Raw genomic sequence first — 14,280 nt, 5'->3', positions numbered from 1 at the left:
AAAGTTTCTTAACAGTTTCTTATTAACTGTATCACAGATAGTGGAGGCAGGTAGACTATTAAAAGCTATTTACGAACTAATATCTTACGAAATAATTTGCACAGCTGAACCAAATAAAAAGCTTCTCCAAACCTCTCAGGGAGAAAGACTGAAACCATTGCTCTGATTTTGTGCTATAACTCTTTTTGGCATTTGAATCAGCTTATAATCACAAGCTTCTGAGTGTGCCAAAATACACAGCTAAAGATGAGTCTGCTATCAAAGTAGTTTGAGGGGTTAGAATAAAATAGGGAAATAAGCTTAAGTTACTGAAAAAAAAAACCCTTACATTCTTTAGTGTTGACTGTCTGGTTTTTTAGAATATGGATTTGCATGTTGTGTTTTGTAAGATTGTGGGGATTTAAATACCATTGATCATGAGATGATAATGTGTTGTGAATGAGAAGCTGGAAAATGTTTGCTGTATCAGGTTGCAGTTTTTAATGTTTGTGAAAACAATTCCATCAAATATTTTCAGTCTCTTCTTTTGTCCTTTTCACAATGGCCATTGTCATGGTCCTAAGTCTTTAATACCAAAACATTCTTCATGTTTTGTCCGCTGCACTGGCAGGTTATAACCTCCCTGAGATTCTGGGTGCTGGCCCATTATATCCAGGCTGGTCGCCTACCCATTGCATGATGCAGTGGGAGTCTCCTCCTGCTACACCGCGCAACCTCTCCCCTGCCTGCCAGCTGACAGACCTCAGGAGCTTGTGCAGCACAATGGGAGAGGAAACGTCTGGTGGCCTGTGGGGTCTCCCTTCCCAGGTTATACATTACAATGGAGTCTGAGTCTCCCTGCTGCTGCAGCACCCAATGAGCATCCCCATGTACTTGGAAGAACTGAACTCTCCAGGTGCCGAAAGCAGAATGGGCATGCAGGACAGCTCCCAGGGGCAACAGTAGAGGGGATGTGCCCACAGCATCTTAATGTGGCCAGTGGGAGTTGGGCTGATCCCACTCCCTAGCAGTCATTTGACTATGCCATTGATGTAATAATGGTCAGTGAAGCTTATCAGAATGTATCCACGCCATAAATAAGAGTGAAAAGTCTACTATAACCTTGATACAGCTAAAGACGATTTAACAAATAACAAGGAGGATGATTTAAGGTTCCTGAGATACAGGGTTGAGATCAGACAAAGCCAAAATCATGGGGAAACGGCAATAAAAATAGATTATTGCAACATGTTTGCGCTATGGCTAGATAATGCTTGTTTGGTTGCATCTCAGGATATGAGCCAGGTGAAGGTGGTAACCCTGGCTATAGTATATATAAAACCTACTGTCTTCCTACCCAAAGCAAATTTTACCATTAGGCAGAGGTAAATACACAAATTAATCCAGATTTCTGAGACCCTAATTTGAATTAGGTGCTACTGAATTATTGAGTTCAGTTCAAACAAAGAAGCAAAGCCTTCTCTGCCCAGATACATAATGGTGAATGTAGCCATATATAACGCAGTATGGAAATGTTGGGAAAGAAAAATCTATCACCAGCTCAATCAGTGCTATAAAATTTGTGTTCTAGATTAGCTGATATCCTGAATAAGCACACAGCATTAGTAGCTGAGGGTACACTACACATTTTAAAATACAACATTTAAGAAGTACAAATAACGATGCTTTATTATTCTAACTTTATCATGCATTTGTGAAATAGGTTACCATGCCACAATTTTATAGATAATAATTTTTTCAATCTCTCCAGTAGTTTATACTGAGGTTTATACATATGCATATGTATTTTGATTTAACCAGTTAAAGGAGATAAGTAATCAGTTCCATCTTCTACAGCCCTACTTTGCTGAGATTACCTCTGAGCAATTGCTTGGGCATTGTTTTATTGGAAATTCATCCAGAGTTTTGTGATCTTCCATTGTAACTATAAAGCTACAGCCTGCACTGGGAACAGTTACATTAACCAGAAAGGGAAAAAAGGAAGGGGCATGGGTATTTTCAAAGAGATGCAGGTTGAGCTAATGAACAGCCTGTCAAATTCAACAAGCCAGGGAGAGGACGGAAGTTCCACTCTTTCTCTACCCCATTTACATTTACCATCATGCTGAAGTGAAGATTTAGTACAACAGTGTTCTGACAGATTATTAATAAATGCTTAGAGCAGGATAGGCAAGCTGATGTTCTCCAGCTGGTTTGAACTACAATTCCTACCATTGTAAATTGTTGTGAGACTGGAAGTAGGCAGCATGGTAACTTTTTAAATCATCATCTTTGTCTTCATCATCCCTTGCCTTGGTTGGCAAAACATCTGGAAGGCAGCAGGTTGTCTACCTCTAGGCTATCAAACGTTCAGCTTTCTCCTCATAAGGCAGGTATATCTGGAGCAAAGGCCTCTATATTACCTTGGCATAGAATAGGTTTCTCCAACCTGATGTCCTCCACATGTGTTGGGCCTAAATTCTCAGTTAGTGTGACAATCTGGAGGGTGCCTCCTGATGGAAGCCAGACTGCTTGCTGTCAGATTGTCAGCACGTTTGATGCATTGTCACCAATAAAGATGACATAGACAGATGGTCCAGTATTCCTTTGAGTATTTTGTGTAAGATAAATGTGATCAAGATGAATTTAACATCCAGGCTGATTTTTATGTTTTAAGAGGTCTTTCTACTTTTATTTCTGCATACCATTTCAAGCTAATTGTATAGCATTAAATTACTTTCTCTGGAAGAAGCATCCCTTAAAATTGTATTGCGTAAATTATCATCACCTTTTAGGAAAGGTGGTTTTCATTTTTCATAATTTCGGGTTTGTCACTGGGTCTTATTTAGCTTCAGCTATTGGCTGGTATAAGGAACTTCAGAATTCAGCCCCTTTGTGGGCTAAACCTAAAAGCTTTTATGTAACACCCACCCACCCCAAAATTCCTGACAAATATTGGGGTTATTTACTTGTTCGGGGATCACACTTAATATGGGATATACTCTAAAAAAAGGAAATGACTTGTGGTGACTTCAAAGACATGTTTGTGTCCTTCACTTGGTAACAGCACAGAAGCAGTTTGTCTTTGCCTTTTGGGACGCTTTAACTGGGATGCTTTATTACCTTCCCAGTCTAGCTTACAGCCTGATATTCACTGGGTCGGAGTAGTAATGAGCCTTAAGCCTTCACATCCCAGACAATGTTGACCCAGTGGGGCGACTGCTGACGTTATATATATTAGGCTATGGAGAGAATTGTGATTCTTTTAGTCATGAAAAGCTGGTATTAGAGGATACTCTTGTTTAAAAATAGCTGGTAAAACTGTTCTTTTGAGTGAATTGGCCTCTCACAACTTTGCTGTTTTGGACTCACTTAGTTCTGATGTGTTTTAAAACACTTTATATAATTTAAAGTTTTGTTTACCTGAGAGTGGGCAGTTTTTTGGGGGAACGTTACTCAACTTGACCTTTTAGTCAAGATGCCATTGCTGCCTCTGAAGATCCACAGTTCTTGAGGCTCTGTAGGCTCAAATTTCCTAAGCTGGAAATTTAGTTTTGTAAGAAATTGAAAGAAATTTACAAGAATTCAATTTACAAGAAAATGTTTCCATTTTACAAGAAATTCAAAGAAGTTAATTAAATTAAAATTGACAATTTATATGAATGTTCTGCTAATCAGCTTGAACATTCTGGGTTTTTTAATCAATAGGTCAGTATAAAAACCATGACATTTTTAAAAAAGTTAATCTTAATGAAGTTAATACACCAGAAAATTCTATTTTGTATATCTTGAACATGTATATTTAACAAGGGCTCAATGGCAGTTGCCATATCCTTGATGGAGTTACAGTTTAGAAGTTAGAATCCTACTGTTGCTATATTTGGGGCTGAAATCCCTACAGATACATACATATCCTTCATATATACTGTTCATGAATACTATATTATGGCCAAAGGCCAGAAGCCAAAAATATTACTAAAAACAGTAAGATAAAACAAAAACATTGGATATCCCCAAGGTGGTCAGCAAGTAAACTGTGTTATAACTATGGGAGGCCTTGCAACAGACTGATGCCTCATTTTTGCTGCCACTGATCAATATTTTGCTACAATTCAAGTAGAGAGTGTAAAATCATCTGTTCTTCCATTTTGCGGACAAAGTGGAGCTAAGATATAGGCATTATATCTGTATTCATAGTACAGTAAAATATCACATGCTGGGTGGCTTTCACATTCCTAGTTCTACATGGGTTTCTCATATATTTCTCATATGGGATCTTAGAATATTTTTGCATGTAATAATGCTGAGGGCAAAATATTATGCCTAGCCCAGACAAAGTTTTCCTTAACTTTAGAAATATAAGTAGAGAGAATAGCTGACCACTTTCCCAAAACCCTTTGTCATACAAGTCCTGTTCCTTTGTGCCAAGCTGTTTATTTCTGTCTAGAACTCAGGATCATTTAATCTTTGTAAAAATAAGTTTGCCATGATCATTCTCCAAGGATCATACAAACTATACGTTATTAGTTTTTGTTCTGTGACATTAGCCCAATGTACTGTTCCATGCAGAATGCATATAGGGCTTTAAAGGTGACTACCAGCACCTTGAATTGCACCCGGAAGCGAACTGGTAGCCAAAGCAGCTCACGAACCAGTGGTGTCACATAGCGTATGCCGAATAACTGGGACCATTAACTGCCTGTGCCTCTGCATGCTGCACCGGCTAAAGCTCTTCAAGGGCAGCCCCATGTAGAGAGCGTTGTTCTAGTCCAAACGGGAGGTCATGAGGGCATGAGTGACTGCGAGCAGGGCCCCCTCCAGGAACAGGCACAACTGGCGCACATCACAAAGTTGTGCAAAGGCCCTCCTAGCCATTGCTCCCACTGGCTCTTCAAGCAGGAACCGCAAGTCCAGGAGATTGTGCACTGGCTCTGTCTGAGGCAACGCTACCCCATGCAGAAGCAAAGACTGAAGGTCTCTAGAACCAGAATGTCTAAAGACCCAAAGCCATTTGGTCCTTCTTGGGTTTAGCCGAGCCCTGTTGTGCGCCATCCAGGCCCCCACAGCCTCCAGGCACTGAGATAAGTGTTCAGCAGCATCTCTCAGACATCCTGGGGTAGAGATATACAGCTGGGTATCATCAGCATACTGATGATACTTCATCCCAGACTGTCGGATCACCTCATCCATTTTTGCCATTTATGAGTAACTCATATTTTTTTACTCCATTTCACCTGTCAAGCACTATTACCTTCAGTATATTACTTTTCAAATCCATCTCATTGCATCATCCAGTATATAATATTAGCTGGAAATGACCTTTCTTCTCTGCCAGCAACTCAGCATTTTCTCCATACAATACAAACAATAATTGTTGTTAAGTATATTTAGCTTGTCAGTATACCCAAGCATTCTGAAATTAACAAGATACCAAGACATCAAGAATGATGGATCTTTTGTGCTTAGGGGATGGCCAAAAGAATAAGTATATAACATTGGGAGAACATCTGACTTGCAGCAATAGATTACTTACATTTGTGAACTGTCAACTTTTGTTTGTTTGCAACAATGGTCGAAGAAGAGGACTTTCAAGCAATTTGATCAAATCTTTTGAATCTGTACTTGAGGTAAAAGGGGGGGAGAGTAAACATGGGTGCTTTGTTAACTTTTTAATGTATGTATTTTTCTTTATGTAATAAAAATATGTAATAAATTTATGTAATCAATGTAATTTTTTTTCTAATGATTTTATCCAATAAAAAATGTTGCTCCCATTTCAGTATAGATCCCAAAGAAATAAAAAGCAATCATTTGCTTTGATTGGTGAAATTAAAAGCCTATACTTGCGGGTCACTTTGATGCTTGGTCTGAACCAGCTTCGTTCCTTTGTTTGCTAGATTAATTAAGAATCAAATCTGTTTCTAAGTGGGAAGTTCTGTCTTTTATTTGTTTCTTGGCTGCACTGGAGCTTGACAGAATATTGGAAATGTATATGCAGAGACAGTGCTGTATTTTGATATTTTCTTATCACGATCCCTTTCTTATCTATAAGTTTGACTAAGACATAGATTTATTATGCAAATCTGTAAATGTGTCAAGCCCATGCCAGAAATAAGTAATCATATACTTACTGCGTCTTTTGGGAAGGTTCACTTCACAGGGATGTGAACATATTTCCCTAAACAATTTTCTATTTTACATTTAATTAAATCATAATCACTGTTCAGCACATAACTCCCTTTTACATTAAAACAGCTTCAGTTTATCATAAGATTAGGTTTCCTGTTAGTTTCCAGGGAACTCCAGTTGACATTTAGTTCAAACCAGGATAAATTCTAGTTAAGATGCTATTTGAAACAAAAGTCAAGTTGGCAAGGGAAATAATCTGAAATAAAGCACAGGACAAAAAGCTGATCTAACATATTGTAATCTTCAGAAAACATCTTTAAAATATTTGAGAATTATTCACTATCATTTGCTAAAATGTTAATTCCTGGACTGAATCCCTTTTATCTGGCTAAGGACCTCAGAACTTGGCAATTGTACTGAAAAATGTCATTTCTGTGCTTTCAGAATTGTCCTTTGAAAGCTTTCCCCAGTTTGATGTCCTCCAGAATTCTTTTATAGCCAAAGTGCAGTCAATCTGCTCCAGTAAAGTCAATCAGAACACAAATACAAGGTCTTTGGGTCATTTAAACCAGGCTGGGTTTATCTAGATGGTTGCTAAAATAACCAGATCACATCTAATAATGCAAATGGAGTTTTCTAAGACATCAAGAGTTGAGTTCAAGTGATATTTTCTATCAGACTGTTTCTTGTCAGTTTTGCAGACAGTGCACTTGGAATGTGCTGTTTGTGAGAGCTGAAGTTGGCAAGGTGGGAAGCAAAGAGATGTACATGTGCATGTCTGCATGTAAAGATGGTGCACGTTCCATTCTGGGAAAAGCACAGCCTAAACTCTGTTAGGTAACTCTGTTACCCCAAAACAGCAGGAGACCTAAGATTCAAGCCAGGAATTGACAGACACACATACTGTACAGCTAGAATCCTGTATCCTGTAGTAGCTAATTTTCTGCATGGATACGACTGTTCCTAGTTTCCGGTAATGCTTTTATCTAATCATGCTGAGTCCATGAAGGTTCATGGGATGAGGCAAGTATCTGCAAAGTAATGAATCAAGTGGTGGGGAAAGCATTTACCTAAATGGTAAAAATAGCTAGCCAAAATCATTTAACGTATTGACCACAGACCGTACAAATCAACACAGAAGAATTGCTGGAAATAGCTGGTTAACTCAGAATTAAGACTTACTGAGGTCTATGGGGCTTATTCCCCATAGCTGTATATAGAATTGCTATCTTAGCAAGTTATCTAAAGCAGATAGAGATCACTGTAATTGATTTATTAAGAGTTATTGCAAAAAGATGTCATTATGGTGATACTATTCAGTTCAGAGTGGTCACTGTAATTGAAATTAGTATTCCTTGCTGGAATTATTTTCCTTTCAAATATTCTTTGTGGAATGAAGATGTTGCAAGGAACATGACATGGTATTTTGCCTTCTGGAATAAAATGGAAATTGAGATGGATGTGTATTGCAGTCTATTCATCTGACTAAAAGTAAATTAAGTTATAACAATCCTTTAAAAAAACCCCATGAGGTAAGACACTTTATTTGTTCAAACAGGGACTGACATTTGCTGTTGAGTCAAGAAGTTAAGTGTGAACGTCTGTGACTTGTTTTGTAAGCATGACTGACTTGGATCCCTTCTCAAATTCAGTTTCACAGGATTGCTCATGTCTTTGAAAAATGAAGACAAGCAAGAGGCAAATCAGTTTTTTGAACCCATTTTATATATAAAAACCAAATGTTTCCTGGAAAGTTTTTATTTGCTTTTTCACTGTTCATTAAAAACATTCCAGAAAGATCCTGGCCCTAATCCTCACAATGTGATGTTCATGCTTAAAGCAGCACATATACATGCTGATTGCAGTCTGGTATATTTTCATTTTCAAACCAGAATCCTTAAGGAAGTTCCTAGAAATTTTGGTGCAATGTAAATCAGGAAAGCAACCAGTCTTCAAATAGTAAGTAGAGGAGGGATAGTAAATTAGAAACGCTGGTCTTCAACCTGACCTTGGTCTTAAGTTGCTGCTAGTAAATGCCCCATTTGTAATAAAACTATGCTTATCTGCTAACCATGTTATCGGTCCCTAGATTCTTACAGACAAAAGCAGGGCAACTATTATTTTAAAAGTTGGACAATATTTCTACACTTAAAAATATATAGGCATACTATTCAATTCAGTTCAATTGATTTTATTACAGTCACTGACCAGTACAAGATACAATTCTATGAAAATGTGCACATTAGCCATTAGCCATAAAATATGAGCATCTAAATTAAAATAATTTTAGATTTGAGTTTACAAGTTCCAATTAAGTGTTAAAATACGTTTGGATCACAATGTAAATGAGCCCCTTAATCAAGTTTAAAAACCATCTTATTAATTTGCATTATCATGACTAATATTCTATCAGGTATAAGTGTCTATAAAAATATATGTAAAATATTAAAAGGAGTGATAAAAAGAGTAAAATATCATATATAAAATGTGTTATATAGACCACAAAGTTATTACAAGGGATGCATTACTACATTTTTCCAATCATAATCTGACGTATCTTCATAGCAGCTGCGCAGAATCTGGCTACTTGCGCCGTGACAGTTGGATATTCATCTATAAGTAACATTTGCATACAATCTATATCTTTCCATCTAGGGCATTTACTAATCAGAGGTAATATTAGTTTACTCCTGAGCTCTTTATAAAAAGGACAACGGAGAAGCATGTGGTCTGTAGTTTCTATCTCTCCATTGTTACAAGGGCACCGCCTTGCAGCTATTGGGATTTTTTTCTATCTGCCTTCCAAGACTGCAGAAGGGAGTGCATGGCTTCGAGCTAGAGAGAAAGCTTTCCGCTGGCTAGGAATTTCAAGTTGAGAAAGGTAGTTAGCAGCATTGACAATATATTTATTATGCTCTGAAGATAGGAAATGAGGGGCCTTCTGTAAGTCCATTTGTGTCTCTGTATCCTTTATCCTTTGCTTCAGGGTCAATTTTTCCTGTTTGTAATCCATCCTAAGAATTGAATCTGTAGAAAATCCTAGCTTTGCGAGGCTAAATTCAGTGTCCTTTAACCAAGAGGATTGGAAGTAATCTTGAAAAATGAGTGGTGCTAGATCTTGGGGATAATGCTTGAGTTTTAGCCAAAGGTTCAGGACGCACTCTTGCCTCGACTTTTATCATGCCGACTTCCAATCGAAGTTGAGCGTTTGTCACACATTTGGGCAATTGCAGTACTGCTCTAATAAATTTAGACTGTACTCTTTCCAGATGTGTAATGCTTGAAGTCGGAGAACCAACGCAGGACCCGTAAAGGAGCTGGGCTAATGACTTCGCCTGGAAGAGCTTAAGAGCTGCTGGAATATAGTGTCCGCCTTTGCTTCGGAAAAACTTTAGAATGGCATTGGCTGATTTTTGTCCAGAATCAGCTGCATAATCAAAGTGAGGTTTCCTAGATCCAGTGGCATGCACAACTACCCCTAGGTATTTGAAGCTTGTCACTTGCTCTATTCTGTGCCCATTTATATGCCAGGAGAGAAGTTTCGGCCTTTTAGCGAAGGTCATTATCTTTGTTTTCTGATAATTTATTTCTAACTGATTATTAGTACAATGTTGGGCCAAGGATGTCAAAGCTCTCTTGAGACCTATAGGAGTCCTAGAGAGTATGACCGCATCGTCTGCATACAGCAGCAGGGCAATACTTCGGTCCCCTAATTTAGGAGGATGAAAGTCTGGGTGACTTAGGCATCTTACCATATCATTAATGTAAAAGTTAAAAAGTAGGGGAGCCAAAATGCAACACTGTTTCACCCCCTTATGTACTTTAATTGGCTTGGACAGTGACCCAGATCTATTGCACCTGACCTTCAAGGCCGTGTCAGAGTGTAGGGCACGTATTAGGTAGAGAAGCCTGCTATCTATTGAGGTGGCTTCCAACTTCTCCCAAAGCTTAGGCCTAGATATAGAATCAAAAGCTGCCTTTAAGTCTATGTAAGCAGCATACAATGATGTTATCTTGTTGGAACAATATTTTTCAATCAAGTGTTGAAGAATCAGACATTGTTCAATCGTTCCTCTGCCCTCTCTAAAGCCAGCCTGTTTGTCTGCTATAAGGTTTCTCTGGTCCAGCCAGTCTTTGAGTTTTCCTTGCAAATGTCTAGCATATAGCTTGCTAATTATATTCAGTAGACTAACAGGTTGGTAATTGGCAGGATCATTTCTCTTCCCTTTTTTAAAAATCGGGACTATAATAGCCAGGCCCCAATCCTCTGGGATTCTCCCCGAATTATCAATATAGGTAAAAAGTGATGCTAAAATTGGGGACCCCCATTCAACATTATTCTTTAATACTTCCGCTGAAATAAAATCCATTCCCGGAGCCTTCCCTTTTCTAAGTTGTCCAATAAGAAATTTGATTTCAGCCATCAAGACTGGGGGCCACTCGGTTAGACCTTCGTTCATTTGTGTCAACATCGCATTGTTAGGATCCTCATACATTTTCTGGAAATAGTATTCCCACACCTCTGGTGAAACGTGAGAGTCTAGAATAGTAGATGATCTGACAGTCTGACTGGATAATAGTTGCCAAAAGAGAGAGGCGTTCTTCAGTTTGGCAGCTTCAATAAGACGTTTCCACGTGGTTTTCATGTCCTGCTTCTTCTTATCAGCCACCAGTCTCTTATACTGTTTTTTGCTAGCAAGGAGGCGTTCAAGAGATTTTGTATTTGCATTGATAATAGACTCTGTCTCAGATTTATATAAGCGATAAGCTGCAGTGAGGGCTTTCTTAGCTTCAACACATTCTTTGTCGAATCATGTCTTAGAGAAAGTCACAACCCTTTTACTGTCAGGATTAGTAATGCGAGTCAATACCGGTTGTAATTTTTGTATTAAATTTTTATACAAAATCAATGGGTCTTGTAAGGTATTGGGAGACATAAACGATGATTGAATTGTTTGTAAATCATCCTCTGCCAATGTCTTCCTCACCCTTTGATCAAGTTGTAAGGTCCATCTGGCACGACAGCTTACTTGTCCTGCTGGTACAATGACGGGTAAAATATGTCTCTGGCCGCATCTGACTAGTAGGTATCTTCAAATGGAGACATAAAGGAAGATGGTCATTTTCTAGATGCGGAAGCACCTTAAAGGACTCCACTGAATGTAATGAGTTAAGAGAGACTAGCATATAATCAATAGTACTTTTCCTAGTTCCAGCCATAAATGTATATTCTCCTGGGTGATCACTTTTCATGGAGCCATTTAGTATGTATAGATTAAACTTGTTTGCAAACTTGGCCAGACAAATCCCAGCACAGTTAGATCTTTTATCTTTGAAGAGTCATACAAGAGTGGCATCAGGTAAATTAGGAGCATGGGTTGGCTGATACTGCTGAAATTTAGAGAACAGTGTTTGGTCATCAGGACCTAGTCTGGCATTAAAATCCCCCCCCCCCCGAGTAGTACCAAGGCACTAGGATATTCCAAAAGGAGGTTATCCACGTACTGCTCTAGATCTGACCACATTGCCTCTATTTCAGCTCTTCTTTGTATTGGCGGGAAATACATTAATAATTAATAAGGAAATATTTCCCAGATCTAAGAGTACAGCCATAGTTATTTGATTAAGTGGCTGAATTGATTTATGGCCTACTCTCAGAGCAGTAGAAATAAGAATTCCCAGTCCACCTTTCATCCGCCCTGGCCCTCTGCCAGTGGTTGCCTCCAACTTGTACGAATAATAGCCATTGAATACAAGATCATCGGCTGTCCAAGTTTCCTGAAGCAAAAGGACATCTGTATCTAACAAATGATCTAAATGGTTAAGGCCTTTGTTACGATACCATCCGGCGATATTCCACGAAATAATTTTCAGGAGATTTATCTTACACTGGTCTGTGTACCGTCAGGCCATATGCGTTAATATCCTTGATCTAGACAAACCCTCTTTATGACCCAAATGGGTCCCATCCATATCCCCATCTTCTAAAGAGCCAAGGTTGGAAATTTCTAAGGGTTGCTCATGAACTTGGGCCACTGTAATAATTTTTGTTTTAGTTGTTTCCATTTGCTTCTGTGTGATATTAATACTTGTAGTGAGATCCGTCTAAAGCTGCCTCTGGCTGGTAGCCAGTCTGTCTTTTGTAAATCCACAAATCATTTCTCACATCGTAGTAACTGACTTAATGATTGCAGTATAGCTCTTTTCGACACCCATTTGTCTCCATTAATTCTATTAGTTTGTATTTGAAGGGCTATCTTATTGGGTTGTAAGTAACATTTCCCTAATACGGGGTTTTTACCCTTTTCATCCATTTCTATACAGATGTTTGTCATTTTCTTATCTTCCCTTTTAGCTCCTAATATAGGGTTAACTTCAGAGGTTGAAACTTCCTTTCCTCCGCAGCCTGACTGAGAGGAGCGGTGCAGGTGTAAGCCCTTAGCTTTATCAGAGGCCTCAGTTTGATTTGCAAGACTCGTGCCAAATTCAACCAGGGAGTCTCTTAAAGAATCACCTTGAGTTTTGATCATAGTCAGTAAATCAAAGATTGAGAGAACTGTCTGTGCCGTCAATAGACTGTGTCTGGTTATAAATTCCAATGTGTTTTGGACTTCCAAGCTTTTATGATCAAGGAGTCCTTCCTTATTTAATTGTTCAGCAGCTGTGCAGACAGTAACAGCCTCTGGAGAAGAAGCATTTTCTAGCAATGAAGAAGAAAACTCCAACAATTGCTGACTCTCTATCTCAGCCTGTAAGTCCCACTCCAAAGAATCCTTTCTATTCAATAAGTAAGTTGGGGAATCATAGTTTACTGACGAGGTTCGCTTACTTGTAACAAATCTGTCCACCTTCTGTCATTTCAGCGGTTTAGAAGAGGGTTGCGTTGCCGAGGGAGTACTTTGTCTCTTCCTCCTTTTCCCCATATCAAGAGATAAGTGGTATAAGTAAAATATAAATAAGCAAGGGAGGCTCCGTAGTAGGATAAAAAGTTGGATGGTGAGTTTAAAATGTGGTAAAATAAAAATAAAAGGAACTTGTTAGAGGAGCTCATTACAAGACGTTGCAAGTAGGAGGCATTCCTATAGGCATACTATTATATGGAAGTCACTAAGCTTGGAGAAACTTGTTTGATTTTAACAGATGTTTAGTGTAAACTTAGCCACTTTTCCTTTTTTTTAACAGAGATCCAGCTGCTAGAGCTCTGTGGGAGTCTTTAATGAATCTAAAACAGAAGGAAGGCATGATGGAAGTTAGAAGACACCTAGTGGAAGCCGCAAGCAGAGAAAATTTGCCAATCAAGATGAGCATGGGTGAGCCCATATGCCATTAACTAACTCTAATGCGAAATCTGCTATCGTAGCATGACTTCATAATGGTTATCCATTTGATAAGTTGAATTATTCTCATTGGGCAAGAAACTAGATTTTCTGAAGTCATTTGGATTTTAATGATCATTGTTGTTACATGGAGCCCATTTCTATGGATTCTGCAGCCCTGTGGTCAACAACCAGTTTTATTTTTTTAATGGAATTAGAACAGTCATGCCGTCGTATTAATCTGCATGATTAATAATATGCTGAAATAAATGTATCATATCAGCTTGGGGAATTTGTATGATGAATCTTTTGGCTGGGATATACAATCCTAAACCACTTGAATTTTTTTGAAGGCCACTTGTACCTGCAGTTTCCCATAGCAACGTTCATAGTATTTATGTTGATTTCTTTGCTCTCTATCTCCAATATTGTAGTAGCATGCAATTGTAAAAGAGCAAACTGGATATCATTTCATGTGCAAGAATGGGATTCTCAAGTGTTTTGTACTTCTACCTTAATGTTTCTGGCTCCAGACACCTCGCCACCCCCATTAAAAATAGCCAAACCTTCATGTGCAACTGCCAAATATTATTTTAATTATGTTAAAAGTTTGAAGTAGTATTGCAGGGAAACATTTTTTAGGTCTAACAGAGACCCTGTTCCCTGCAAGTATTGCACTGATATCCCCTAATCTAGACATATGGAAATTCATAACACTACCTCCAGATGGAAGAAATGTGGGACTCTATTCTGAGAGCAATGTATGGACAAAGAGGAAATACAGAATCTTCACACATCCTATTTCTGTAGGTCTTCTAAGAATACCACAAGATCATTTCCTGTCCATGTTTCAGAA

At 38.5% G+C, this 14,280-nt stretch overlaps 1 protein-coding gene across 1 annotated transcript in view; it reads left to right on the top strand.

Annotated features, from left to right (window-relative positions):
- SCFD2 (sec1 family domain containing 2) overlaps positions 1–14,280 on the top strand; it is a 185,533-nt gene that overhangs the window by 21,004 nt on the left and 150,249 nt on the right. The window contains exon 3 of the mRNA XM_063310572.1: positions 13,291–13,418. Within this exon, the coding sequence (XP_063166642.1) occupies positions 13,291–13,418 (128 nt within the window). The remainder of the gene's footprint in view (positions 1–13,290; positions 13,419–14,280) is intronic.

Source organism: Candoia aspera, chromosome 8 (genome assembly GCF_035149785.1).
Source record: "Candoia aspera isolate rCanAsp1 chromosome 8, rCanAsp1.hap2, whole genome shotgun sequence".
Taxonomy (NCBI): domain Eukaryota; kingdom Metazoa; phylum Chordata; class Lepidosauria; order Squamata; family Boidae; genus Candoia; species Candoia aspera.
The sequence above is the reverse complement of the archived record's forward strand: the minus strand, read 5'-3'. Positions and strand labels throughout refer to the sequence as shown.